This window comes from Centropristis striata, chromosome 8 (genome assembly GCF_030273125.1).
Source record: "Centropristis striata isolate RG_2023a ecotype Rhode Island chromosome 8, C.striata_1.0, whole genome shotgun sequence".
Lineage (NCBI taxonomy): Eukaryota > Metazoa > Chordata > Actinopteri > Perciformes > Serranidae > Centropristis > Centropristis striata.
This window is the reverse complement of record NC_081524.1, coordinates 20250561-20277821: the sequence shown is the minus strand read 5'-3', so window position 1 is coordinate 20277821 and position 27261 is coordinate 20250561. Positions and strand designations below refer to the sequence as shown.

Here is a 27261-nt window from a genome sequence, read left to right as displayed (position 1 = left end):
GGACATATTATACTATTACCAAGCTCCTCATGTTATTCTAAAGCATTTTTTATTATTTTGGTCACCTTACAATACTATGACTTTTTTGTGATATTTGGGATGACATACTTTACTTTTTTGTGGCATTTTTGATACCATTTTTTTTTTTTTTAAGTTCTTGTGACTTTTTTTATTAACATTCTTTGGCAATGTGAACTGTGGCATTGAAATGTCATCAAAAATGTCATAAAAAGGTTAAAGCTGCCATTATTCTACATCTTCTTATAATCAGCAAATCTGAAGAAAAGTTCCACTTTTAACAACCTTCAGGATTGTCAGTTTTCTAATCTTAATGCTCTAACTCAGCAGAAAAAGAAAAAAATAATAAGATAATCTACTGGTTGACTGCCAAATATATGAAAAGATAAATGAATTGGGAAAATACAACAATTTTATGCTGACCGTTGTTTAAGAGCTAGAAACTATTCTATGCTTGACAGAAAATGTCAGTTTCGATGGTGAACTATTAACAAATACACATACAGTGAGAGTAGAGGAGAAATAGAGACCGTACTACTACATGGTGAATGTATTAGCTCGTACTTCAGCTAACTTTCTCAAAATTATTTCAAGTGTCACTCTGACTCTGTTCAAATCTTTTTCCACGCAGCAAAAAGCCAAAGAGACCTCAGAGACAGAGGCAACAAAACAACCGACTAAAACCTCTGACTCTCGCCTACGACGGGGACACGGACATGTAGTCCTCCGGGAGACGCTTCACCCAGCACTTCACCTGTCATAGAGACCCACTTCATCACGCCATTACAGTGAGGGACACGGATGTTTGCAGCGTGAATGGACACGTCACAGAGCGGAGAAATTACAGAAAATCCTCTTAGCAGAGACACTGGTGGGGTTTAACCATTTCAAGTAGAGCTCCAATCACCCCCTCCCCTTTCTTTTTGTTTTTTAAAGTGTTTTCTTTTGCAAGAGCCTTCATGACCTCCACCGTGTTCAAAGAAATGCCTTTTTTTTAATGCCCCCAACACGTCCACATTACTCTTAAAGATTCAGATCCAGGAGAGTCTGGGTGCAGAAGACAGCTCTCCGTCTGTCTCTCAACATGGCAGCACAAGCTCCAACTCTTCCCCCACGCTTTTCCGCTTGTCCCTAAAAAAAATGCTGAGTAGCTGGAGGCTTAGGATGCTCTGACGGTTCGTACGTTGCCAAAAGTCACCGCAGGGAAGAGGAGGAGGGAGAGGAAAATCTCCATAAAAAGGTTTGGATTCCTTTTTCCTCAATCCTCAACTGGGTTTTGACTCAAATCTCTTTTACAGTCTTGAACAAAAGGGAGGCATTTTTTCTCTTTTTTTTTTTTTTTTGCTTGATTTAGAGGCACACAGGCCTGTGTTTGTGGGATAAACAGATCTGTACGATGCTGGTGGAGGAGTAGCCTGCAATCAGTTGTCCGAGGAAACTACCGCCTGCCTGCCTCCACCCTTTCTTTGTTTCAGGCTCTACATTGCACTATATTAGTGCAGCATGATATGCACATGTGACTTCTACCTTCTATTGCCATAAAACACTGCCTCTTCTACAAACAAAACCATAAAGCAGAGGAATCAACCCGAGAACATTCAAAAGGAAAAACGACAGCGACCGGAAAACGTGTTCACATGTCACATTCTACAAAACAGATGTGAATCTCCAGTAAATATATGTATAGATTTTATTTCTCACAACAGACTTTTTGGTTGTAGTAAAGTACCTTTTGTGGTTTGTAGACTTCGTCTGGTGTTATCACTTTTACTTCTGCCCAGATGCAATTAAAGATTTAACTATGATATCAGCAGGTGACTTGTTTTTAAATAATCGCCTGCTTTAAAGTTATTTTTAACCATAAAAATTCTAATTATTTAATTTTTCTTTTTTTAAACCTGTACATTGTGGAAAAGCTGAAACTTTGCAGTGATTAAAGAAAAAGAACGATAAATTTAAACCATTCATGTCATGCAAAGTCATTTCTGCCTTACTGACTAAACTAAATACTAACAGTCCTGTAATACAGTTTTGTAATACTTGAATGGGGCACATTATACATCACACTACATGTAGACACAAAGAAAACTAAATTTTCTTTTGGGGGTCACTTAGCAAACTGCAGAGTTTTTAAAACTTTTACATGTAGTAATCCGTATCATAGGTGCTTTTTTCAGTCACACTACATGAGGTGAAATATAGCTAAAAAAAATCTGTACAAAGAAATTATACAACATGTTATTAATAATAAGAGAACACGCTTCTGCTGAGTTCAACGTAAAAGCAAACTGGTGTGGAGAATGTTTACTTTTTTTGTTGTGGGATTTGTAAATAACAGCAATTTTTTTATTTTTTTGGAGAAAAAAATATCAAAGTATGTGTACATTTATTTTGTATTGCACAGAAAATGTTTAGTTTGAATATTTGCAAAGTGGGTGTGTGATATTGCTGATTGTTGTTATCATGATGCAAGTTGTATGTTATGAAAAAAAACGGACAGAAAAAAAAGAAGCATAAAAAAGAGGAAAAGGCTCAGCCGTTTTGTACAGGTTGTTTATATGTATGGGAAGAATTACTGAAAATAAATACGGACACGGTTGTAAACACACAAAGAAAGTTATGGAGCCATTTTTGTAATTTTCTTTATATGTTCACAAGAGAGCAGAACCCCTTAATAAAAATGTTTAAAATGGGATTAAAGGATAAGGCTGTTATTTTCTTATAGATTTTTGTTTACTGTCAACAAATCCCATGAAAAGTTAAAAAAAATTGTGTATTAATTAAAAGCCCTGTGGATACTGAATTTCAGAAAAGTTAACAGTATATCAGGTGATATTTAAAACAAAACATACCATGAACAAACTAAATTGTTTGGATTTGTTTTAACCTGCAAACCCTAGTTTCACTGAAAATTTGACGGAACTAGATTTTTAAAAAAGTCTCTCAGAAGCAAACGTTAGATTATATAGATTAAGTATTAGATTATTTTGAGATAGAATACAATGTCAAGCCAACGTTTTGATTGGATAAACAAATACATCTTATTGGATAAAATGTATTATTGGATTATAATAACTGATGAATAAATGTGTTCGCTCAAATGTTGCTGGTAAAGGTGGAGCTAACTTTAATTTATATATTATTTATATTACTTTACATACTGCTTGGTAGTTTATTTATGATCTCCTGGGGGCCAATAAAGTCTTATTGATAATAATAATGTCATAATTTTATTATTATATTTGTATAAGGGGTGCCACAATTTCAATTGTGAGCTTTTAACATCAATAATCTAAATCAGACCATATATGACCTTAATGTATTACTGTACATATATATCGCACTTGCTAACATGTAGCATCTTTTTAAAGAATAATTAATATAAATGGCATTTGTCATTGATATTTACAAATCTAACATGGCATAGTATAAAAATCATGTAAAAAAAAAAAAAAAAAAAGTCAGAATATGGTAATTGTTCAAAATCACATGAAAAGTCTGAATATAGTATACCGTTCAAAATCACATTAAAAAAAAGTCATGGTAAAAATGTTGTTGAAAATCAGATTAAAAAAAGTAAAGTTTGTCGTTCAAAAACTGAAAAAAAAAGTCATAGTATACTATGTCGGCCGAAATGAGATTTTAAAAAAAGAGTCAGAATAGTATTAAAAAAGTCATAGTATACTATGTCGACCAAAATCGCATAAAAAAAAAAGTCATAGTATAGTATGTAGTTCAAAAATGAGATTAAAAAAAAAGTCCTAAGGCTGTATTTTCACATCCAGCAACTACTGCGTCTTTACCACCACTTCATTGGCTCAGGCTGCAGGTAAACAAACAGACAGACAATCATTCCCATGGAACTGACTTCAGCCTGAGCAGATGAAGTGCCAGGCTGTAACATCTAACCATGACAAAGAGTTACAAAGCACACTAATGTTCACTACTTAAATAAAAGTTACCTCGAGACAGACATATTTGCCAAGAACTCCTTCTCTCCTATGATACTAAGTGGGACATTTTACAGATAAAAAAATAAATAAGCGCATTCAGGTGGATAAACTATCTTATGGTGGAGCTGTACGTTACCTTAAATCTAATATCTAATTTGGCATTTCTGTACTGCAGTCTCTTTTTATTTATCGGCCTGCATATATACGGATTTATCTTCCTTTGCTTTTCAACTTCCCTCCGTCTGAAGACATTAATCTTATAAGTTAAGAGTTTATTTATTTATTCTTTAAAAGGCTCAGCCAGTTCTAAACACAGTTGGGCACTATGGTAACAAATCTTACTGAAACAGGACTCAGTTTGTCTGGGACTATTTTCAGCTGTGGATTAATAAACGTGTGAGTGCTGGGGCTCTGTGACAGAGGACTCATTTACATCAGTCTCTGGCTGCACAGAATATATTTATAAGTACGATCTATATTGTTTTTTTCATTTCATGGGATTTGTTGACAACAAGACAACATATTATTTTAAGGTGGAATAGACATGAAATAAGAAGTAAAACAAGTAAATATGAGCTGAAATCATCTTCATCAACTTTAAAGTGAAGTTTTATTTAAAGAGCCTTTCCATTAAGTTTTGAAATCATCATTAAGTTTTAGAGTTGGATTAAAAGTTAATGTGTTTGTATGTAGGTTCGGGATGATGAAGACATTTTAAATCTTGATTTTATGTGAGAAAGGAGAAAAGAGTCTATCCAAACACCGAGATATCTCAAGCTTTCACAAGTACAACATTTCGACCCGCAAGGTCTTTTGCAAACATCTTTTGCGTGATGCAACATGTCAGGCAAAACATGACATGTTGGGGAGCTTGGATACTTCGGTGTGCAGACAGCCTCTTCTTCTCCTTTGTTACTGCTTTATTTCTGCACCTAACTGAGGCTGGATGGTCACCTGCTTTGCAAAAATCTATTAAGTAGTCATGATTTGTACTTTACAGCCTTTAAAAACAATTGTATAACATCTCCTGTGGCTCTTCAGGAGCTTTCAAGTCAGAAAAAAAAAATCTCAAATGGCCTCAGTGGAGTTATTTTGGCTTTAAAGACTTAATTTTAACCCAAAAAAACCCTTGAAACAAACATAAAGCACAGAGCTATAAAGAGCAGGGAGGGTTGAACAAAAGATGATTTTATGTTGCATTATGGGAAGTGTAGGATCCAGTGTTTTATGAAGCTTAAAAGTCCTCTTTAACAGATGGTTAAAAAAAAACCCAGCTAGACAGAATTTGAGGGTCAAAAACATTCACTGATTACCAATATCACGGCTGATATGTATACAATTTATGAGTGAGAATAAAAATAGACTGTTTCTATGTGGATTGTGCACTGATATGACTGCTGAGGTCCTCAGAATAAAAAAAAAATTATTTTACATTATATCAACTAATTCTAAAATAAATAAACATCATAAATGTTCAGTGTCAATTGCCGACTATTTTAATGAAGAATAAATTGAAATAAAAAAAGATCTGCCAATATCTTTAAATCACTGAAAGCATTATTTCTTGCATTATATGTTCTATAAAAAAGGTTTTATATCAGCGCAAATCTGTAAACATATAAACCACCACCAGAAAATACAGATATAGATTAATATGTCCTCATATGTAAATGTGGACAGTTTCAATTATCCTGCTAATGCTCCGAAACAGGCGCAGTTTTGCTGTTGTTTAAGCGAAAAAACGACATATTTTTAACCATCATAAGAGACATAAATGCACGTAACTACAAAAAGTAAAGTAGTTACACTGGTGGCATAAAAACGTGACATCCTTCAACATAACGTAACATTTTGACACATTTTGTTTGTTTTTTTGATTAATCACCTGGGCTGTATGAAGATTATTAAATATTAATAGTAATTATCATTATTCAATTCATATCAATTAGCAGTTTGGTTTCATAATTAATTTTTTTTCTCGGATGACAAAAGCAAAACACTGATTTCCATAATAAACAATACATGAACCTAATTTTGACATATGAGCCAGAGCCCGACATATATATTGCTTGACAGGTATTATCGGCTGATATCGGCCAATTAAAGGCGTCTCAGTATTGGTGTATATGCTGTCCAATAGGTGCCATTATGAAAACATTTTTTACACAATATATTGCTTGGCATGATTTAGAAATTATGTTAGCTATTAATCTTAAAATTCTTTTTTTTTTATCTTTTTAATAGTCAGCAATTGAATGAAACTGAATAATAATTATGTTTATTTAGCTATTTATTTCATTCTTATTAGCTATTTATTTTCTTATTATCATTTATAGAATGGGCTGATAATGTAATACATTGTATTGTATTATTAATGGGTTTTTTTTATGTAAATCCACATCAAAAAAGGGCTATTACTATATCTGCCACCATATTGGTTTGGCCTAAAAAGTTAAGAACAACAATAGACTCATTGGACTCACTATGTGGATTGTGCACCCATATGAATGTGCTAAGGGCCTCAGAAGGCTGATAATTATTTTATTAAAAACTAATAGATTATTATTAGGAGTGTGACGAGATCTCGTGTCAAGAGATCTCGCAAGATTAAACTCAACAATATTTCTCGTTGCGAGATTTGTGAGCTATCCAAACTTCTATTTGTGACCTGTGGGGGCAGTAAAATGAAAAGAAGAGGAGGAGAAGGAGGGGAAGCAGCAAGCAGCCAGAATGACGTCACAGGGACCGGCGGCTCGTTAAGAAGAGTAAGAACTAATAGAAGCGGCACAGTCCTGCTAACAGGCTAACAGTTAGCTCTGTAGGTACAGTGTGTATGTGCTGCTGCTGCAGGAGGTGTTCACTTAGCGATCTCTGTTTGTTTACAACAAGCACCAGACACTGTGCACAGTTAGCGCTGCCGGTTAATTCATGATCACGATGTTTATGATAATTAGCCATGCTGCTTTGTTTTGATCAGCTGATGATGTTGTGCAGTTAGCAACGGCGGCCACAGCTGCGTCTCCCGTCTTTAATCCGTGGCGCGATCATGGTCGAAACTGTCGCTAAGCGATAACGGGACGACCTCCAGAGTCTCATTAATCTCTCTGGGGGATTTTATTTTTTTATTTATCATATTTTAACTTTTATAAATTTTAGTTTTAGTTTCAATTTGTGGAAGAAGAAGTTTATTAAAAGCTTATGCTTACATCACGCATGTAAAGAGTTATAATAAAACATTTCAAAATGCGTGTGTAAATAAAAGTCTGTTGGTCCAGTCATATATTGTGTCACTGTAGTTTTCATAAAATCTCGTCTTGTCTCGTTCTCGTGAACCCAATATTGTGCCTCGTCTCGTGAGCTGAGAGTATCGTCACACCCCTATTATACATTATATCAACTTATTCTAGAAAACTGAAAAATTAAGAATAAATAAAATAAATACCTAAATAAAACACCATAACTGTTTAGTGTCTCAAAAATCTATTTGGTCTATTTGGCCTAAAATTTAAAATAACGTAACCTAAATAAATCACTTACATCTGCATGTTATTAGTTATTAGAAATGCAAAACAATGATAAGAAACATGTGAAACAGAACTGAACTGAAACATGTCACTTAATATTACAAGTGTTTACCAAATAAACCAGGCTTATTTTTTAATTAGTCTGAAAATCAACTAGTTTCCTGCATGTTGAATTTGTAGGCGAAATAACTGAAATTGAGTCAGACGGACCAAAAAAAGTCCGGCTTGTTTTGAAAACTTGTAAGCTTTTTGGAACAGGCCCCTTTAATACAGACTTTAAACTCCATGTGGACACAAAGAGGACTAAATATTATCTTGTTTTGTGGGGAGTCACATAAGAGAAAACCAGCTGAGCTCAACATGGCAGCTTGTGATGTTTACTGCAAGAGCAGAGAAGAAAAGAAGAGCCAGTGCAGCTGCCGGCCACTAGATGTCAGCCCGTGATGATGTTAAAAGAAAAGTTGCTTCTCAAAAGTCTATAATATGAACCTCCTTTTCTCCTCCATCCCTCCCTCCCCCTCTTCCTCACTCACTCTATTTGTCTCTCCATCCCTCCCCCCACTCTCTCTCTCTCTCTCTCCCTCCCTCTCTCTGAACCTCAAAGCGCACTATATAAAACATCCCTCCACACTGACACTCAGATGTACAAACACCTCGGTTCTCGCCACAGCGCCTCCAAAACCTTGCATAAAAAAAAATAGACACTTTTTCTTTTTTTCTTTTCTTAAGCAGCAGACATCCGACTCTCCTGAATGAGCGTGAGAAGATCCATCTCTGCTCTCCCGCCTCAGGACCGCCTGTCTCCTGACTCTATATTTCTCCTACAAGTTCGGCAGCTGATCCCGGCTCAGTCAGAGGGAGATTTTTTTTGTGTTGCGGCTGAGAAGATCAAGGGCAGTTTGACATGAGGGGGGACGCTCCACAAAGAGGCATGAAGACCTCATGTCTGTGGGCTGCTGCTCTGCTGCTGTCAGTCATCTCTCTGGTGAGTTAAATGTCTTCATGATTTGACCTTTTTTTTGTTTCTCTACAGTGTGTGTGATTAATGTCTGGTAGCTGGAATATCGAGGAATGTGCGCAAACAAATTCTGAATGAGTGAGTTTCAGGTTTGTGTGAAAACAAGAATTTACTGCTGCAAGATTTCAGCTGCACCATAATAATGTGAACGGCAAATGTTGGTTACATGTTATAGTTGATTAAAGGTGAATTGTTTTCCTTTAATTTGACTCCCAAAACCTCAAATCTCACCTCCAAAAAAACTGCTTCCTACCCGTGACTTATTAATATCGTCACAAATTAACAAATGTCAGTGTGAATACGAGCTTCCCCAAAATCCAAATCTGCATCTTGACAAATCCACCCGCACACACAATCCGGCTGGATATTTCTCCCTCAGCAATATCCATTCAATCCCTCCTTTGCATCTTCCCCTCCTCTCTCTCCATTTACAGACACACTTCAATTGGAATATATTTGACAGAACGGCGGAGAGAACAGCCTGAGCCCATTATGACAAACATACCAGAATGCTCCTAACTCAATGCCTTGACAGTTTGTGACAACCCAATTCCTTTAATCCTCGGAAAGACAGTAACCCCTCACCCACTGATAAATCTGTCAACAAAGCAATCAAAGCAGAACAGGAGCCACTCCTCTCTCCAACAAAAATTCCATAAACTTAATCCCCACAAACTTGACTGGCCTTAAAAAGCTCCCGTGGTGTTATCTGTGTTTAATTTGCATAGTGATGGAAAGAAGTCAATTACTATTAATTATTCTCTACAACTTAATACCCATTATCGAATTGAATTCACCGTCTTGAAAACCATAAACTCAATTTCACAGCTGACTAAGCGCACTAATCATTTCCCCCCCTCCGAACCTTTCTTTTTTTTTTACTTTACGGAGCCTTTCCTCCTTTGAAGGAACAACAAGGATTCTTCGATTTCAGCAGCAATAACATTAACTAACACGGATCCTCTCATTGTCACAATATAAAGACAAACATTGATCATTAAGAGTGCGAGTTATATATGTAATAGCATCACGGCAGTGCATGCTCATCTCATAGCATCACTTGATGGGAGTGTTTTTTTTTTTTTTTTCCCAGACTGGGCTGCCAAATTGCTTCGCTATGCTTTAATGGGATGATCATAATTGTTTCGTACTCGGTGCATCCTAAGCTTTCGCCTGCAGCTCCTTCAACAGATTGACAGACCCATGGGAACCTCACAAACTTATTTTGGCCGCCTTTGAACCAAGTCGTGTGTGAAATAATATGATTATGCATTTTTCCTCTGGGTAAGTTGAAAAACTGGTGGCTAGTTTTTTTTTTCTTCTCCCCCCCCCACCTCCCCTCTCTCTACCTCCTCCTCCTTCTTCTTCTTCTTCTTCTCCGTCTTCAAACTGCCCCTGCTCTAATATCCTGCAGTCTGTCCGCGTATAGTATTTATCCTCCTCAGAAGTCATGGTGATAATTGTGCCCTGGCCTCTCAAAGCGGTGCTGCAGTGATAGGACTGGGCTCCATCCACAGCTGCCTGTGATGTCTTGACACACTTTGTGATTTGTCATCATCTCTGACCCCCCTCAGGTAACACTTTGATATCAGTAGGAGAGTATAGACCTAAACTCTTAGTGGGCGTCCAATGCCCTTAGTAGATCCATCAGCTCAACTACTGGGGGACCTCACAAGGCGAGACAAGTTAAATTCACTGTAAATGACTATGACGACAATCATATCCCAAGTGCACAGTCGGAAGATGCCCTAAAAGACGGCATCGACACACTAAGGACTCCCTAAACTACCTTCCTGTCTAGACTTGGAGCTGATATTTTAGAAACTGATACATCCGTTTTTTTCATGAAAAAGCGATAGAAGTACTTGTGATTCATGGCGTCTGCAGGTCATAAATTAGATTAAAATATGCTTTTGCTGGGAGGTGGAGCGAGACGTTAGAGTGACTATCTCATACCCGAAAGGTCACAGGTTTGATCCCAAAACAGCCCCATGTCCTTGAGCCAAACTCTAACCCCTAATAGCTCCACACACTTTAAGCCTCTCTGGATAAGAGCATCAGTTTAATACCATACATTTTTAAAGAAGTCAATAAATCCGGCAAAACTTTTGCAGCGTGGTGTTCGTGCACGACAAGCTGGGGACGACAACTCTGTTAATTTGCAGCTGAAAAACACACACCGTCCAATCAAGATTGCAAAGTGGCATCTGCTATCAGCCGGGGTCCTCTGTTAAACTAGAACTGTCGCACTCACAAATCCTCCACCGCACACGGCAGTCACAGCAGCCGGAGCATTCAGGTAAATGAAAACTGACACACACTTTCATTCTTCCTCGCAGAGGTTTTGTGTACAGCCCACCGCCGAGTCATCTGGCTCCTCCGATGGTTCTATTAAAGGTGGAATTTGTTGGCTGCTCGGGGGTCCAGCCCATAGAATATCCTCCGAGCTCCCGAGGGAAGCCGGGGTTGTTTATCTTCCTGTTTCAAAGAGCGGACGCCTGCGCCTTATCACAGCCTCGCCAAGAGTAGATAGCATTTAGGTTTGTCCAACAGCCTGCCTATATGCAGCATCTGGCAATCTTGAGAGTCGTTTCCTAAAGGACTTCTGCATACCGATGCTGTTTGTGTTATCTTGTTGAGGGATTCTGCCTCGTACACCGAACCTGGGAATAATATTAACAGGCAGTTAAATGGGATTTTTAGGGGAGTGGGAGATGCCTGCATAACAAACTGCAGGTCGAAAAAGTTGGAATAACTCTGAGTCATGAAATGAAAGCCTCTAAATATGATTGGGAGATACGTTTGAATGTCTTTGAATGCAAACACTATATCCAATATATATTGCAAATTGAATTTTTGACACTGCCGCCTGTGACTTTCTGTAAGTTGGTGTATTTCCTCTATAAAAGGGTCATTCCACTGACTTTTAGCCTGCGTTTATTTACCAAGGAGGAGCTCTAAAGATGGTTTCATTTGAATTATGGGAAATACAGGAGCTAGAGCAATACAACGTTTGACAACATTTGGATATGTTGGCTGCTGCTTCAGTTTTACAATTATTTTCTGTTTCATGAGTATGTGACGTAAATTAGTGCAAACTAAATTTATTGAGTAAACCTTTAAAGAGGATGGCAAGTATGGTTGGAACTTTATGAGATTTTTACGATACGATAACTGTCTCAGAAAATATCATGGTTTCACGGTATTACACAATTATTATTATCATCATCATCATTATTATTATTATTGTGATTATTATTCTTTAATTAAAACTGAATTTTTTTATTATAATTTAATTATAATTTTCTTTATTGTAACTGAAGCTTAAAATCATTTTTTTAAAAGAAAGCTGCACATTTTCCAAACAAAAATAATTAAAAAGGGGAAAAGAGGAGCAGAACTTTTTTAATAAAAAGTAATCTCACTTTAGAAATAAATACAAAGAATTTGGGACGTTGTACTTAAAATAAATATAATTAATAAAAATGCTTTTTTATAATTTATTCATTCTTTTTGAAACTGTACAAAGACAATGTTACCTCGCATGTTTGTTTCACAATAATTACAATATTGACCTAAGGAGCTCAGCCAAAGTTATGGAGATCATGTGCATGTATCATGCGATATCTCTGGATGTGTTTACATGAAAATTTCACCAACATATTTTCAAACATGATGCCATGAACATGTTTTTCTGTGATTTCAGCCACATTTTACAGTCTGAAGACTAAACTTAATAATTAATAATAATTAATAATAGTGCAAAGTTTCTTGATCAATGTGAACTGCAGCACATGTTGTCGGGAAATGTGCACACGCAGGTTTATATACACACACCATGATAACTGTAACAATATATCGCTCCAATACCAATCTCAAGTATTATGTATAATAGTATAAATATATATATACACACACACATGCACACATGTGCAACAATCAAACTTAAAGGAATAAAAAACATCCATAGTAAATTGCTGTGCATCCATTTAAAAAGCTTATTTTTGTTTCCTGAGCAAAAAAAAAACATTAAAAAAAATATATATATTTTCTACTTCCAATGTGTTCATTCATCTTGAGAAATTTTAACCCTTTAAATGTCAGTTTGTTGGATACTGTTACTGGAAAAAATGCACAACAATTTTGAATTATTGGCTGTATATTACACTTTCTACACAGTCTGGAATGTGTCAATGAACAGTAACAACATTGATTTGGATGCATTGAATCAAACACTGCAGAGCTCCATAACTCAGCATCAATAACTTTAGTGGAAACCAGTAAAATAGTGTGTATTTGCTTTATAGGGCAAACATGACAATAGCTCAATATGGTGGAATTGGTAAAAACTGCAGTTCTGAAGCCAGGGTTGCAGATTAAAAGTCTAATGTAATAGAGTGAAGAAAATTTGGATGGTTTGATTTTTGTCCTTAAGGGTCTCAGTGTCTGGGTTTTTGGATACAAAAGTTAATTTTTGACTTATTAAAAGTTGCTGAGGTTGAACTTCTAAAACTCAAAGAAAAACTCACACCTCTGCCAAATGTAAGACATATTCATTACCACAGCCAAAATCATCAAACAATTAAAATTGAAAAAAGCCAAAAAAGAGTCCCACAGGATGCACAAGGCTTATTATTATTGTAAACGTGTAGCAGTCATCTGCTGCGGTGTGAGGCTGGTTTGATCACACTTGATTGCCAGACAACAACACAACAACTGACATCACTGGGCCCTGATTACTATAATCCTGTAACAGGCGCTGAAACAAATACAGAAAATCTCTCGTGAAATAACCAAAACTAAAAAATGGATAGAAAAGAAAACCGTGTCTGTGTGCAGGACCCCGCTGCTTATAGTATGAATCTGATTTCACAGTCTTTAAATGTTTGATCTGACAAAATCTACTTCTGTCAAACACAAACAAACTTAATCACATCAGCTGGTTTTTCATTTTACTAACAACATATTTAAACCACAAGGTGGACTGACTGGTGTCCTTCGAATAAACTACTGTTAGAAACAACCATTTTAGCAAAAATGTTTCTTATGTCCTCACAAAAATGTTATCAGTTGTGTAACTAATGTCATGTCTGAAGAAAAGGAGAAAAAAATATTTTTAGTATTTTAGGGAAGTGACAGTTAATTTTCATAATGTGTAAAAAGAAAAAAGATAATGAGAAAATCTCTGACTGACTGAGTCGCCCCGACCCCTTCTGATAGTGTTTAATACTTTAAATTAGGACCCATGGCAAACATTTTATATTTATTTATTCTATTTTATCTCATAAAACTGCTCATGTAGAAGTGGGTGCTTCTGAAAGGACCCCAATACATTTGTACTTTTAGAAAGCACTAATTAAACCTGAAACAAGTGATATGAAGTCATTAAAACTAATTGATTGAGAAAAATTTGAATTGCATAATAAAGCACCTGATAGATATGACTAAATGGTTCCTCTGGGGTCAACTGGATGACGAGTTAAAGGACTAGACTGCCACGTTTTCAAATTTACCTTATTCTAGAAGAAATTATCGAAACTTCTTACGCAGTTTTCTATAAAACCTTCGTTCCTTACTTTTAAAAGGAATCTTTTAAAACAGGTCACAAACAGGAGTAAATGGTGCATTTCTTGGGGAACTACTTTTACAAACGTTCCTTTTATACCCAGTCATGTTATTGCCTGTTTTGCTTGTTTTTGATTTGTGCCAATTTTTTGACACTTTTCCAGCCTTTTATTGCAACTGTCCCAACTTTTTTTGAGATGTGTTGCTGCCATCAAATTCAAAATGAGCTAATATTTTCCATGAACTGGTAAATTGTCTCAATTTTAACAACAGATATGTTTTTTTGAGTTCATTTGGGAATAAAAATATGGATTCATGAGATTTGCAAATCATTGCATTCTGTATTTATGCCATGCCATGTTATAAATGAATAAGGTCATTATGTTGCTTTTTAATCACCTTTTAAAGCAATGCAAAGTAAAAAATAAAGGACTTTCACAGTTTTGTTTTCTTCTATAGTCCTTTAAAACGGACGAGACTGAAAAGAAGAAGAAAAAACAGTTTTGTTCTTTTTTTTTCTCAGATTTTTCTTAAAAACTTGGACACAAAAACATTGGAACGTTTCATCTTTTCTGGACACTAAAAAGATGTCTGAAGAAAATGTGTCATAGATTGGTCATAGGTATCTATAACCTGTGACGAAGGGCTATAAGAAGGCACTTGCGTCATTTATAAGATGCCACAAACCAAAAAGGATGTGGAACACTGCTGAAAATACTAATACATTTATAAAATTCACCAAAGTTAAATAAAGCCAATTAAGTGTAAAATAAATCTCACTTTCAGCCGTGCACAGTATAGTTTGTCCTTTATCTGATATTTAATAAAAACCCAATATTGACAAAGCAATAAATGTTAAACCGAAAGTTATCAAAGTGTGACTGTTGACCTTTACGCTGCCATGTTTGTTTCTCTGCTGTCCTTTATCCAGCAGCACTTTCCCTCTTTTCTCTCTGCAGTATCTCTTTCAGGCACATTCATGCATCACACACACACACACACACACACACACACACACACACACACACACAGTCTCTCTCTTTGTGCCTGGCTTGCATGTTTTTGAAGCCGGCGAGAGGTAAATCTTGGCCCTCTGAGTGTTGGTGCAGTCAGTCGGGGTGTTCTGGATATAAACGTTGCTTTAGTCAGGACTGCCTCTGATCTGCCTAATCTCCCTGGGCTGGATTACAGGTTGGGCTCTAATCCGTGAAGTGGGGTCTCTGTGAATGTGCCTCTGAGTGCTCTAATCCAGAGACTGTCAGGTGCTTTAGATGAAAGCTAATTGCATGTCACAGTTTGGGGACCGTACATAACGCCGGCGACAACAGAGCGACTTCCCTCCACAACAACAGCGACTTCAATCTGATGATGACTGGGCACGCACTCCAGATAATCTTGGAGGAAAATAGAAGGGAAAAAAATCCCCAAAGTGACACCTCCTCTTACAAAATTATTCATAACATGAAGTCGCAGAAAAGGATGATGCTTTTCAAAACACACTGTTGTAGGCAGACTAATTTCCTGGTTCACAAAATGATAAAACTTCATCTCAGAGCTAAATGGAGCAAAATCGATGTATTTGTCATACGATATTATTGGATTTGGCCTAACGTAGATATATCGCTTAATGTGTTTATATCGTCCAATATGCACCCATACGAAAACTTTTCCACATATTGCAGAAAACGATCGAAGATGATTCTTTCCTCACAAGCAGATGGCTGAAAAGCAACAGGGAATGCTTCTCCAAAGATGACGGTGTAGTTGATCATTTAATATGACATTGTATGCGCAATGTATAATAATGTAAAACAATGTTAAATATTCTTTAACACAGTTATCTGTTTAAGAAAGCAGCTTTTTTATGCATAGTAACATTGGTTCACAATCCACAAAGTAAAGGTCTATTTTCATTCCAGCTCAAACATTAACAACATAAGCCACCTTATCTTTTGTACATAGGGCTGCAAAATTCCAGGAATTTTCAAAGTTGGAAACTTTCTTGGGGAATTAATGGAAATTCATGGGAATAAACGGGAATAAACAGGGAATTTACAAAATTGAAGGTTGGCCCTTAACAGGGAACCTAAATAAAGTTGTGTAAAAATATATTAGCATAATCTCAACCAGATTTCATGCAAGTACAAATATATGCTATCCCTCAATCACATCACAGCACTGCTTACTGTAGGGATGCTGAGGCCACGCCCCCTATATGCACTGTGCATTCCTCCATCACATGTTCCTGTAATTAAAACTTGAGAAAGTTCTACTTTATAAATAAATCTGTTGAAATGTCAAGTTTTTCTTTATTTTGAATATTTCCAAAATTCCCCAGCTTAACTTCAAATGGAAAGTTTCTGGAAATTTACTGGAAACTTTCCACCACTATGCAACCCTAATTGTGCATGATTTTTTCCTATTTTAAAAATCTGTATCTGTCGCAAAAATCCCATATCAGTCGAGCTCTAGGGCTAAATCTGCTCGGTTTGAATTATTAAAATATATTCTTTACATCTACAACTTAAAATGTTGTTTCCACTTGAGCTGCACTATATGGAAACTATATTAAATTACGATTATATTTGACTGATATGCAATTTGCGATAGTTTGAATTCAAATAAAGCAGTTTTGGTCAACCAAAAAAAGTTATTTAAATTCCCTTAAGGGTCATTATAACTGATAGTAATATTAATAATAATCATAATAATAATAGTGTAATACCATCTAACCATGATATTTCCTGAGGCAGTTATACAATTAAAATCTTATACTGTTCAACACTACTGAGAATATTGGAGGAAATAATAATTTTTATGATTTTTTTTTTTTCATTGGTTTTGCATCATTATTCTCATTTTAATTGAAAAATATAAAATGATCAGACCGTATTTTTTCAATCTGCAGCACAACACTTAATGTGCAAAGTATGTTGATGCATATTTTGCTTTTAAATATATTTCACTTTCTGTGATTTGGAGGTTGTACTCGTCCATATTGCGATTCTGATAAAATTTAGATTAATTGTGGAGCACCATTATCCACACACACACACACACACACACACACTTATCCACACACTCACACACACTGTCACTAATTAGCCTGGCAGTCACTTAAACAAGCTCAAAGCAGTTTCCTAATATCCCTTGATCTGGTTTCAGGACTCCATTGAGACTGAAGCCCAGTTACTGAGAAGCATCAGTAATTACTGCACTATGAAAACGATATTTCATTTCATCGTTAGAGACTACAGTCTTTTCACAACTCAGAATGGAAATATGCATGAAAAAAATAAAGGGGGCTTACAGTTTGGATTACGAGTCAAAGGTCGGTTGGAGACAATTCTTTCTTCTCAACGATTACTGAAAAAAAAAAACTGGAAAAAAAAAACTGTTTAAACTCACAAAGGAAGGAAGGTCACTGGTTTTTTCCTTCACATATTTGTTTGACCTTGCAACCAACAATATGTATAAAAATGTTTGTGTCAATGTTTTGCCTGTAAACATTAGCAGCATTACTTATAAATCTCCTTTATCTGTACCATGTTTAAAAAGAACATAAACAATTGCAACCTGGAATATTATAAAACCCAGGAATAAAGACTAGAAGTATAAAGTCAGATTCAACTTTATAGCTGGTCGGCTGAGTCTATAAGATACCGTTTCAGTGAACTTTTACATCCTAAGGAGCTTTATGTTTGACTATAATGGCGCCAATAAATCCTGAACAGGAAGCCTCCCTCATCCTCACTCTCACTTTATCTTTTTACGATACATCACCAGTGAGGCCAACATGACAGACTTTTGTTTCCAGCAATGGAAGACAAAAGGAGGTGTTCATTAATACAGTTTAACTGCCCCACTGCGCAAGGAAACTGCTGAAAATCATATTTCTCTTCACCTCATCACGACAGTCATTCTGCACTGAAGGTCCTGCAGCTTTATTTCTTTTTTTTTTGCTTTAAATAAAACCAGCCGGCTGCAAAGATTTGGCTATCTCCAAAATGCTTTTCTGGGACTGAAAGGCTTCGATTAGGCTCCACGCATCATGTTGCATTTTAAAAAAACACTCAAGTTTTCTTTTGCTGAATTCAGAGGAGGGAAAGAGGTGCTCCAGCTACTAAGCCAAAGTCTCCCCAATGCCACTAACATTCACATCAGGTCATCCATCATCGAGGTCTCTTCAAAAACAACTGGAGGCCATCTTTTGAAACTCCTCCACTCTGAAGCCAAGTGCTCAAAATTAACGCACACTTCAGAGAAAGATCACAACTCCTACAAGAGAAGGAGACCTCCATGCACAAGGCCTACAGTAGCACAATGTCATCCAGTGAACTTTCTGAATGAGAGAGGACCTTATTTTCAGAGTATCGATCGCTGGGCGACGGTACAAAATGTAAACGCTTCGACCAGATAGATCTGCTGTCACGTTCCTCGGCCGGGGTTTGGACATCACTGTCACGGGCCCCGGTGGGGTGCACGGGGAATCTTCGCTCTCTCATCTGTGTGATTGTTAAAGGAGAGACACAGAATGAATCATCAATCATCCATTCAGGCCACATTCAGCAGGTAATAGTCTGCTGTTGCATCACGTCTGCACCCGAGAAGCGCTTCATTCATCTCGACGTATGGCAGGAATACCCTTAAATCTTGATTAGGACGAACGCAAGCAGGACGTTTCACACACTGTAACAGTTGGTCACAGCAGTAACATCGTCTGTTAGAGGCGTTTAATGCAGTTAGCAGAATAAAAGTTGCTGCAAACCACATATGCATTGAATTTGTTGTTTATGGATGTTTCTGAAATGTTTTAAGACTTAAAAAACACTTTAATTAGGCACCAAAACCAAAAGTAAATAAAATATCAACTTATTGAGCTCATCAAAAGTTATCAAGGTCTCGCCCCAAAATTGTACGATATCCCCCGATGTGGTTACTTGCATGTTTTAGCCAACATAATTCCAAAGAAACAGTGCCTGAAATTATTTTTTTTTAGCGCCTACATCCAAAAATTACTGAGACACATTTAGCTGTAATTTCTGATCATGTGTCTTCTTGTTTGTGTTAAAAGTTCATTGTTCTCTAAGAAAGGTATAGTTGTTTTATTATGCTATTATGTTATCATTATATCATTATGTCATTAAATTGTCTTAAAATGACAATAAAATTGTTTATCTCAATTATTTCTGGGACAATATATGGTCCAATAAGACATGGTTAAATTTAGGTAACAATATCAGGTTAGACCACTAATTAAGACAAAACTTCCAACAAAGGGCACATAAACAACGCCAGACAGACCGCCAACAATGGACAATAAACTCAACAAAACCAACACTAACCTTTGGATTGCTTCAAGAAACATCTCTGATCCATCACATTTAAGTCAGACACGCCACATCCCCCACTCAACGTCAATATAGTTGCACTTTCTGTCTCATTACATGAAGAACACGCTGATTCCTGCAATGAAACTAATGTGGTGAAAAGGTGTTACATTTACATAATTTCATGGGAAACTTTTCTCCAAGGCTGCACAATCTAATATTTTTTTGGAGGAGGATTAATTCATTTTGTAGAGAGATTCCAAATCACAGAAAATACTTGAATTATTAGTCAGAGAAGATTTCCATCTGATCATCATTAACACTGTTAAATAACTGTGAAAAAATGTCCCAAATTCATTTTTGCAAAATTCAAGGGGGCATGAACGATTTGAGATTAAAAAAATGGCTCTAAAAGTTTGCAACAAGACATCACATGCATACATTAACTGGTAAACAACACGTTAATATAAAAGCCCTTTGACAACAACCTAGAAGGTGGAGCAGGCCCTGACCTGCAGATATTAATGGGAATGATACCCGCTGATAACGCCCATCAACAGTGTGATCCTGACACAAAGCTCTAACGCACCCAGACAGTGTTTTACTTGACAGAGTTTGTACTGTACATGCCTCCTGTCTGTCACCACATGTATTTTGTTGCAGTTTCAGGGGTAAATCTTGAGAAATATCCAGCAGCCTTGTAGGAGATATGAGCTCTCAAGTGGTGGAAATGTTTCAGTAACGGTGATCTTGTTTGTCTGTTTGTTTGTTCTTCCAGGTGACCAGTGCTGATTCACCAAGTTCAGGAAATTCTGACTTGAGAGAGAGCTCAAAATCCAAAGTGAAGACCTACTGGACTGAAAGCAGCAAGGCTGTCTCCATCAGCCGCCTGCTGTCCCAGACGGTCTACGGCAAAGAGAATTTCACCTCTCTGGACCTGAACTACGACGAGGCGGACTCGTTCTCCAAACAGGAGCAGTGGAACTGGCTTTACAACGCTTCAAACCCCCGAGACCCTCGATCCAGGACAAAAAGGAGGCCCATCGTGAAGACAGGCAAATTCAAGAAGATGTTCGGTTGGGGAGACTTCCATTCCAACATCAAGACGGTGAAGCTCAACCTTCTCATCACTGGTAAAATCGTGGATCACGGAAACGGGACATTCAGCGTCTACTTCCGGCACAACTCCACGGGTCAGGGCAACGTGTCCGTGGGCCTCGTTCCGCCGACTAAAGCCGTGGAGTTCCAGGTCCACCAACAGTTCCACCACCATCACCAGCAGCAGCAGCAGCAGCAGCAGACGGCTCTGGAGACCAAGGACACCAAGCTGTTTAACTGCAGGGTGGAGTACGAGAAGGTGGAGAAGGGCACCAGGAACTCACTGTGTGCCCACGACCCGTCGCAGAGCTGCCCGCAGGAGCAGACCCAGAGCCACGTGTCCTGGCTGTGCTCCAAGCCCTTTAAAGTCATCTGCATCTTCATCACCTTCTACAGCACCGACTACAAGCTGGTGCAGAAGGTGTGTCCAGATTACAACTACCACAGTGACACCCCCTACCTCCCCACAGGGTGATCACTGGACCAGACGAGGACTCAAAAAGAAAAAAAAGAAAAAAAAGACACAGAGACAGGCTGTCGGGTCCTGAGTGATGTCAGATTATTTGAATGAAAATGGAGTCGAGACACTTCAAACTTGAGACGTTGACAGGCATTATTACAGCTAACATATCCTTGACGCAAGACTGATATTGCTCCAATGAACAGACCTACCCCGAGGTCATTATGAGAGCATTTAGGGAAGCATTTATAGGCTTGCAATACTCATATTATATGCATAGCTGCTTACATCGAAAGGAAATTCTCAAGCCAACCGTTAAAATATGCTGATTGTATTTATGTAAATATTGTGGGTTTCACACAAAGACCAGAAAACAATTTTATTAATGTTTTCTCCTGCTAATTTAGTTGTTTATGTTGATAGTGTATTTCCGTCTCAATCATGCTTTCTGTCTTTTCCAATCAGTCTCTGGTAATCATTGCAAACACGTAAATGTCAATGCAAATAAGAAGAATCTGTCAGTATGCATTAGAGGGCATAATGGAAAAAGCAAACATATTTTGAGTGGTGTTGTTTCTTGCAGTGTGATTGTTAGAGTGAATATACCTCTCTGATATTGTTGTTTGATTCTCTACCATGTTCATGCATGAACCGAATGTGGTAAACAACTAAATAACGTCCATCTATATTTTCATGTTATTGCAGCTGTCAGAAACAGTCTTCATCAAGTCATGGGAGGAAAAAGAAGAAGAAAAAAAAGTACCTATATTTCAATTCTGTGTTATGTGTTAGCAGTTTTAAGGCCAAGACACCAATGGAGGGCTCCAACCAGATCAAACATTAAGCAAGTAAATGTTGCAATTAATAAATAAAAATTGCAGAAAACAGAGATCACAGAGATACGGATCATTTTCTGCAAAAAAAATCAAACATAACTGTTCTCCTTGTTTTTTCCCCTCTGTCCTGCTTTTCCATTTTAGACATTTAGACAGTGCTCTTATTTTGTGACTTACAACAAGTCCAATATAATAAATTTCAACTCCAGCTTCACTAACGTGACAAGCAGCCAGTAGTAAAAGATGTCAGAGCCACAGTGCCCCCGCAGTATCCAAAAATAACTAATAGAGTAATCATTTGTGCTGGATGATGAGAAAAAGGGAAAAAAGCAAGGTCAAAAAGTGTTTCAAAGGGTTTTAAAAAATAGATATTAGAGCAAGCAAAAGATGTAGAAGTGATAATTTCCTAGTTCATCTAACAAAAGGTTTGAAACAGAACAAACACTGTTAAAATGTGCGACGTGGTAAAATGTGCTTCCTTGCTTCAGAGGAGACAGGACGTAGATTAAACAGCAGGTGCTAATCACACATTCCACCTATCACACGTTCGCACCTCTGGTTATCACAAAAAAAAAAAAAAAAAAATAGAAAAAAAGAATCTGGATGAGACTAACACTAGCTGTTAATGATATTGGCTGTTCCAATTGGCTATTAAACCTTCATTACATAAATTGGGAGCCAGTGGCTCGACGTGAAGCATTTAGAGGAAATGAACACAGTGTAAGTGGGAGCTCTGCAGAGTCAACACCATAGAAAGAATGAATTTAAGTGCCGATGGAAAACCTGTAAAAAAAAGCACAAATGTGCACCTAGGGGCGCAATCACTGCTGTCTATTTAAATTCAGTGCTCTTTCACAGTGCACGCTATGGTATACGCAACACAGTAACTGCTAATGGCAGCCTGGACGACATCCAATATGCCAACATGGGGTGTATTTTCTGACAAGGCAGGCCAAAGAATAGGGGTCTGCCTGTGGGATGAGTGAGCATAAAGAGGAATTTATGATGTGGAGGAACAAGGCTGGCAGAAATCACTGGAAGCACCTGACTCGTAAATTGAGAGCATGTTTCTGTCACCGAGAAGAAGGAATGACTAATGTCTCAGATTGCTGTTTGGGCCAGTTCTTTCATCTCAATAAAGTGACTTTGATATCTCTCCACCCCTACCCAAATGTGCCAGGGACAGTTTGTTCAGCTTCAAAGAATTAAAGCAGCACTTTGCCGAGACAATGCAGCCTCATTATGCACATAATCTTACAAGTGTAAACAGTCTGCCACTAAAGTGTTTGGGTGTAAGAGCTATTGAGAGATGGATCTGTTCCCTGACTGGTGTCGTCTGAGGGCAAATCCAACTTACTACGTTGTGTACTGTTTAAAGTTCAATGAATAATGTTCAGATTTACTGATATTTATACTTAAAGCTGCACTAATCAATCGTTCAAATGACCTCGGCTGTAGTGGGCTCAATTTTAAAGCTTCAGTGAAGATATTGGTACCAACCACGGTGTGATATTTTGTCGGAAGCTGGGCTGAAAATTGCTTAAAATCTAAGCGAAAAATTTTGGCAAGGGAAAACTGTCATGATAATCCCAAGCAAAAGCCATGCAATTTTTGTTATGCTGCAAAAATCAAAGTTATTTTCGCCTCTTTTATTGAATATTTCTGCACACTGGTCTCCCTAAACAGTCTTGGAGTTGCATAAATTGGGTATGACTTGAAAGCTGAGACTCTCGTGGATTTCATGAGCCAAACTTCACTCATGTGTGATGATGTCCGTCTCTAAAGTAGCCATTTCATTGGAGTGAGAGCATTTTTTACTTCACTGTATATAAAATAACCTGTTGTATGTATTGTAGGATTATCACAGCCGCATGAAACTTTACTAAGTCCCTGGGTCTTAGTGTGATATTCTGGGAGGATTTCTGACAGGATTTCTATCAATTTATACTTCCTGCATAATGTTGTAAGCCCTTTTTTTACTAAACTATATCTGGCACCCGTAAAAATCACATTTGAAATGGTCTAAACCCGCCAATGAAATGATTATGTCTAATGTGAAAGGTGTGAAGAACGCACAAATAATTATCACCCGAGTGTTTCAACATCTTTTTCCGCTTTTGTTTCTTATGGCGGCAAAACTTTCGATTACACTCACCGCTCTCAACAGCACAATTTCCAGTAGCAGCAGAAAAAGCTTTTCTTTTTATAGAAAAAGGCTTCTGGTAAACATCAGACAGTCAAAGTTAGCAACTAGCTGGTGAACATAATGGAGCATTGAGCAGCTAAAGAGGCAGATTATTTCCCTCAGGAGTTGGTGGAAAGCAAAGGAGCGTGAATATTTGGCTTCCATTCACCAGGTGGCCAGAAAAACAACTCCAAATGAACACGATGAAGCGGTTATCTGTGTCTGCAGGAAGTGTAAATAAAAATAGCTTATGAGGTGATAATTTGTCAGTGTTTACAGCTTGTTGGGCTGTCCACAAGTCAATTAAATGCAGAGTTTTGTATGCTTCAAATCTAAAAAGTAATTGCAAACATCAGGCTGTTTAACTCTGATTCAAAACAATCTTTTAGGGATATTATTAGGTTAGATTTAGTTGTTTAGTCTCATATTAGTCCCTTTATTAAAACATCTGTCAATCAGTTTGGGAGCGGCTGCAGGTTCCAATTTTATGCCCCGTCTTTTAGCGCTATGGGCTAATCTCTTGTTAACTTTAAGATCACTGATTGTACCTTTAATACAACTCAATCAAATGATTAAACAAAGGAGGGATGTGGATTGTAGAGTTATATAATTAAAACGTAGGAAATTAAATCTCAAATATCTAATAACCTAAATTGAGATGCAAATCTTTTTCTCGGGGACTCATTTACGCAAATGGGAAAGGTTGGATTGATTCAACGTCTCTTTAAAGCCAACATTTCTTAGATATGCTATTTCAGAGCACTAGTTTACCCGGCAACAGGGAAAACTAGCCATTTCCTCGAAAATACTGTCCATTTAACAAGCTGTATGTGTATGAATGAGACAGACAGCATTACAACGCGGCAGTGCTTGGACGTCTAAGTTATCTTTGGGCCCAGATCTTCTCCCTCGGTTCAGTCGTCCTGGGCCGGAGCCATTCATGCCTGCCGTCTATCCCCTAGCTCGCCCACAATCCCTGATTAATGTGGTCTGGGCGGGAGCTGTCAGAAATGGCAGAGAGAATCATGGGATTTCTCCTTCAGAGTCCCAATGACACCCAGCAGCTGCAGGAGTAAACAGATGACTAACCACTGGCCTTTTGGCAGCCTGTGGAGATTCACACGGAGGGAGGGCTGCGAACGTTGCTTTGACATTTAGGTGGATTAGAAAGTTCTTGGGTTCTGCTCTCGTGGTGTCAGAGGTGGTTGGCATAGTAATTATTTGCGTCTTGGTTTTCTTCCGATTGACCCCCAACCGCAGAGAAAATGCGTCTTGTTTTTACAGACGTTTGCTCAAATGAAAACGTTTCAAGTGTAAAACATCCTTACAAGCCTCATTTTTAAGCAAATCACATTCTGTTTGCGCCGCAACAGAGGAAATAATAGGTATCTTTCTTTTACAACAAAAAAAAGCAACAACAAGCAATTGTCATTTCAGATCATGTCCTGCTGCAGAATTCATTTCAAATCTGGGGCTGAAGCTGTCCTGGGGCACAGTTTTGTGTGAGGTATTGACATATTAAAGGCTCTATCAGACAATGGCGGGTGTGTGTTTTTTGTGCGTTTTTTTAAATCACAAATAAATTACTCTCCTCAAAACACTATTACTCCTCCGGAAATGAAAAACTCACTCATTGTGAATGTCTCATATCAGGTAAAAACTGGAGAGAATTAATTAACCTTTGTCATTTTAATTGCTTTAGTGACAGCTGTCCTTTGGTGGCGGAGCTATCCTAATGCACATACTGTGGGCTTGTCAATTACTTTCCCAGTGAATAGATTAAAACGCCACAGAGGATAGAGTCATTTCATTAGTCAGACTTAATGCCCCCCAGACATAACCAGGTACGAACACTTCACCCCTAAATATGCAGGAAAATGAACAATACTATTAAGCCCATATGAATCGAATGAATTGTGGCAACATGAAATTAAGTTTATGCTCTATTTACTCCCGTCCCGCTGCTTATATTACAATCCGTATACACATTCTTCTTTGGAAGGGTGCGATAATTAAGAATATTTTCAGGCTTTTTAATAAAAAGGTCTTACAGACTGAAATGCAGGGCACCTGTGTGGCACAGCTAATTGCTCTAATGGATGTTAGCATCGTAACGCTGTCAATTCTTACAACGCTGGATAATGGCTGACAGCAGCGACTGTCTAATTCCCCCATTCTGCTGTTTGCACATCTATGATCTAATGCTACTCAGCTCATCATGAATCTGAAAGAAATTAGGCTGCCTTCAAATATCTGTCAGCTGGATGTCTCGGCTGCTTTCAGCACCACACGCACACGTTTCCCCACTCTTTACCACATTATCTGAAGACAAGAGGCGTTTTCACGTTTTCTCACACTGCTAAAACCCCTTCTTTTTTTTAACAGAACGTGAGGCTGTTGACACTCGAGAATGTGAAGTATCAGAAGTGCTGTTATCACATTACAATTAATGTAACAAAAAAATAAACTGGTATTCTCAGCTGATGTTTACCAAAATTGCAAGACACAGTAAATAATACAACAGTTTGAGACACAGCGGCTTAATAAATCTGTCTCATGCAGTGAAAATCTTCATTTAATGGCACATTATAGCACACATGGCTAGAAACCCACTGAATCACCAAGTAAAGTCAAGACAATGGGTTGCTTTGGCCCAGTAGTATGTATATGTGTGGGTGTGTGTGTGTGTGTGTGTGTGTGTGTGTGTGTATATATATATATATATATATATATATATATATAATTTTAATATGTTACAATAATAATAACAATGATAATAAATAAAAATAATAATAATGCATTTAATTTATATAGTTCTTTTCTAGACACTCAAAGACGCTTTAAAGAAATGAATAAAATTAAAATAAATAAAATAAAAAGTCAGTGTTTCTGGTCAGATTATATGTCACTCAAAATTTGACATTGTTACTTCCAACACTTGCAAAAAAAAAAACAGATTTTAGTTTTGGTGAATAACAGTGGGATAAAACAGCTCATTGTCTTGGATTTGATTGGTAACCAAATGCTTTTCTACCAATGGCTAAAGATAATCCAGTGTGATGTTTGTGCTACAAACATCCCAGCACAGAGTCAACTGACCCAGTGATTTTATTACAAATATATTTAAAAAAAAAACCTTTTAATTGTTATTTCTCTAAAGTCATTTTTATTTTCCAATTAATTGCTTTATCTCAGTCAGAATCTAAATCTAAAATTAGAGCACGACCAATATCGGAAGGGCCGGATAGGCCAAAATTCATATATTCCCTCTCAC

The 27261-nt window shown here is 37.3% G+C and overlaps 2 protein-coding genes across 2 annotated transcripts in view; both read left to right on the top strand.

Moving 5' to 3' along the window:
- thsd7ab (thrombospondin, type I, domain containing 7Ab) overlaps nucleotides 1-2606 on the top strand; it is a 202523-nt gene extending 199917 nt beyond the window's left edge. The window contains exon 29 of the mRNA XM_059338271.1: nucleotides 650-2606. Coding sequence (XP_059194254.1) covers nucleotides 650-740 — 91 coding nt within the window. The 3' untranslated portion in view covers nucleotides 741-2606. The remainder of the gene's footprint in view (nucleotides 1-649) is intronic.
- Nucleotides 2607-8113: 5507 nt separating this feature from the next.
- On the top strand, nucleotides 8114-20994 carry LOC131975619 (neurexophilin-1). Its single transcript, XM_059338300.1, has 2 exons — nucleotides 8114-8480; nucleotides 20187-20994. The coding sequence occupies exons 1-2, from the start codon at nucleotides 8400-8402 to the stop codon at nucleotides 20979-20981; spliced, it is 876 nt and encodes a 291-aa protein (XP_059194283.1). The 5' UTR covers nucleotides 8114-8399; the 3' UTR covers nucleotides 20982-20994.
- The last annotated feature ends 6267 nt before the right edge of the window (nucleotides 20995-27261 follow it).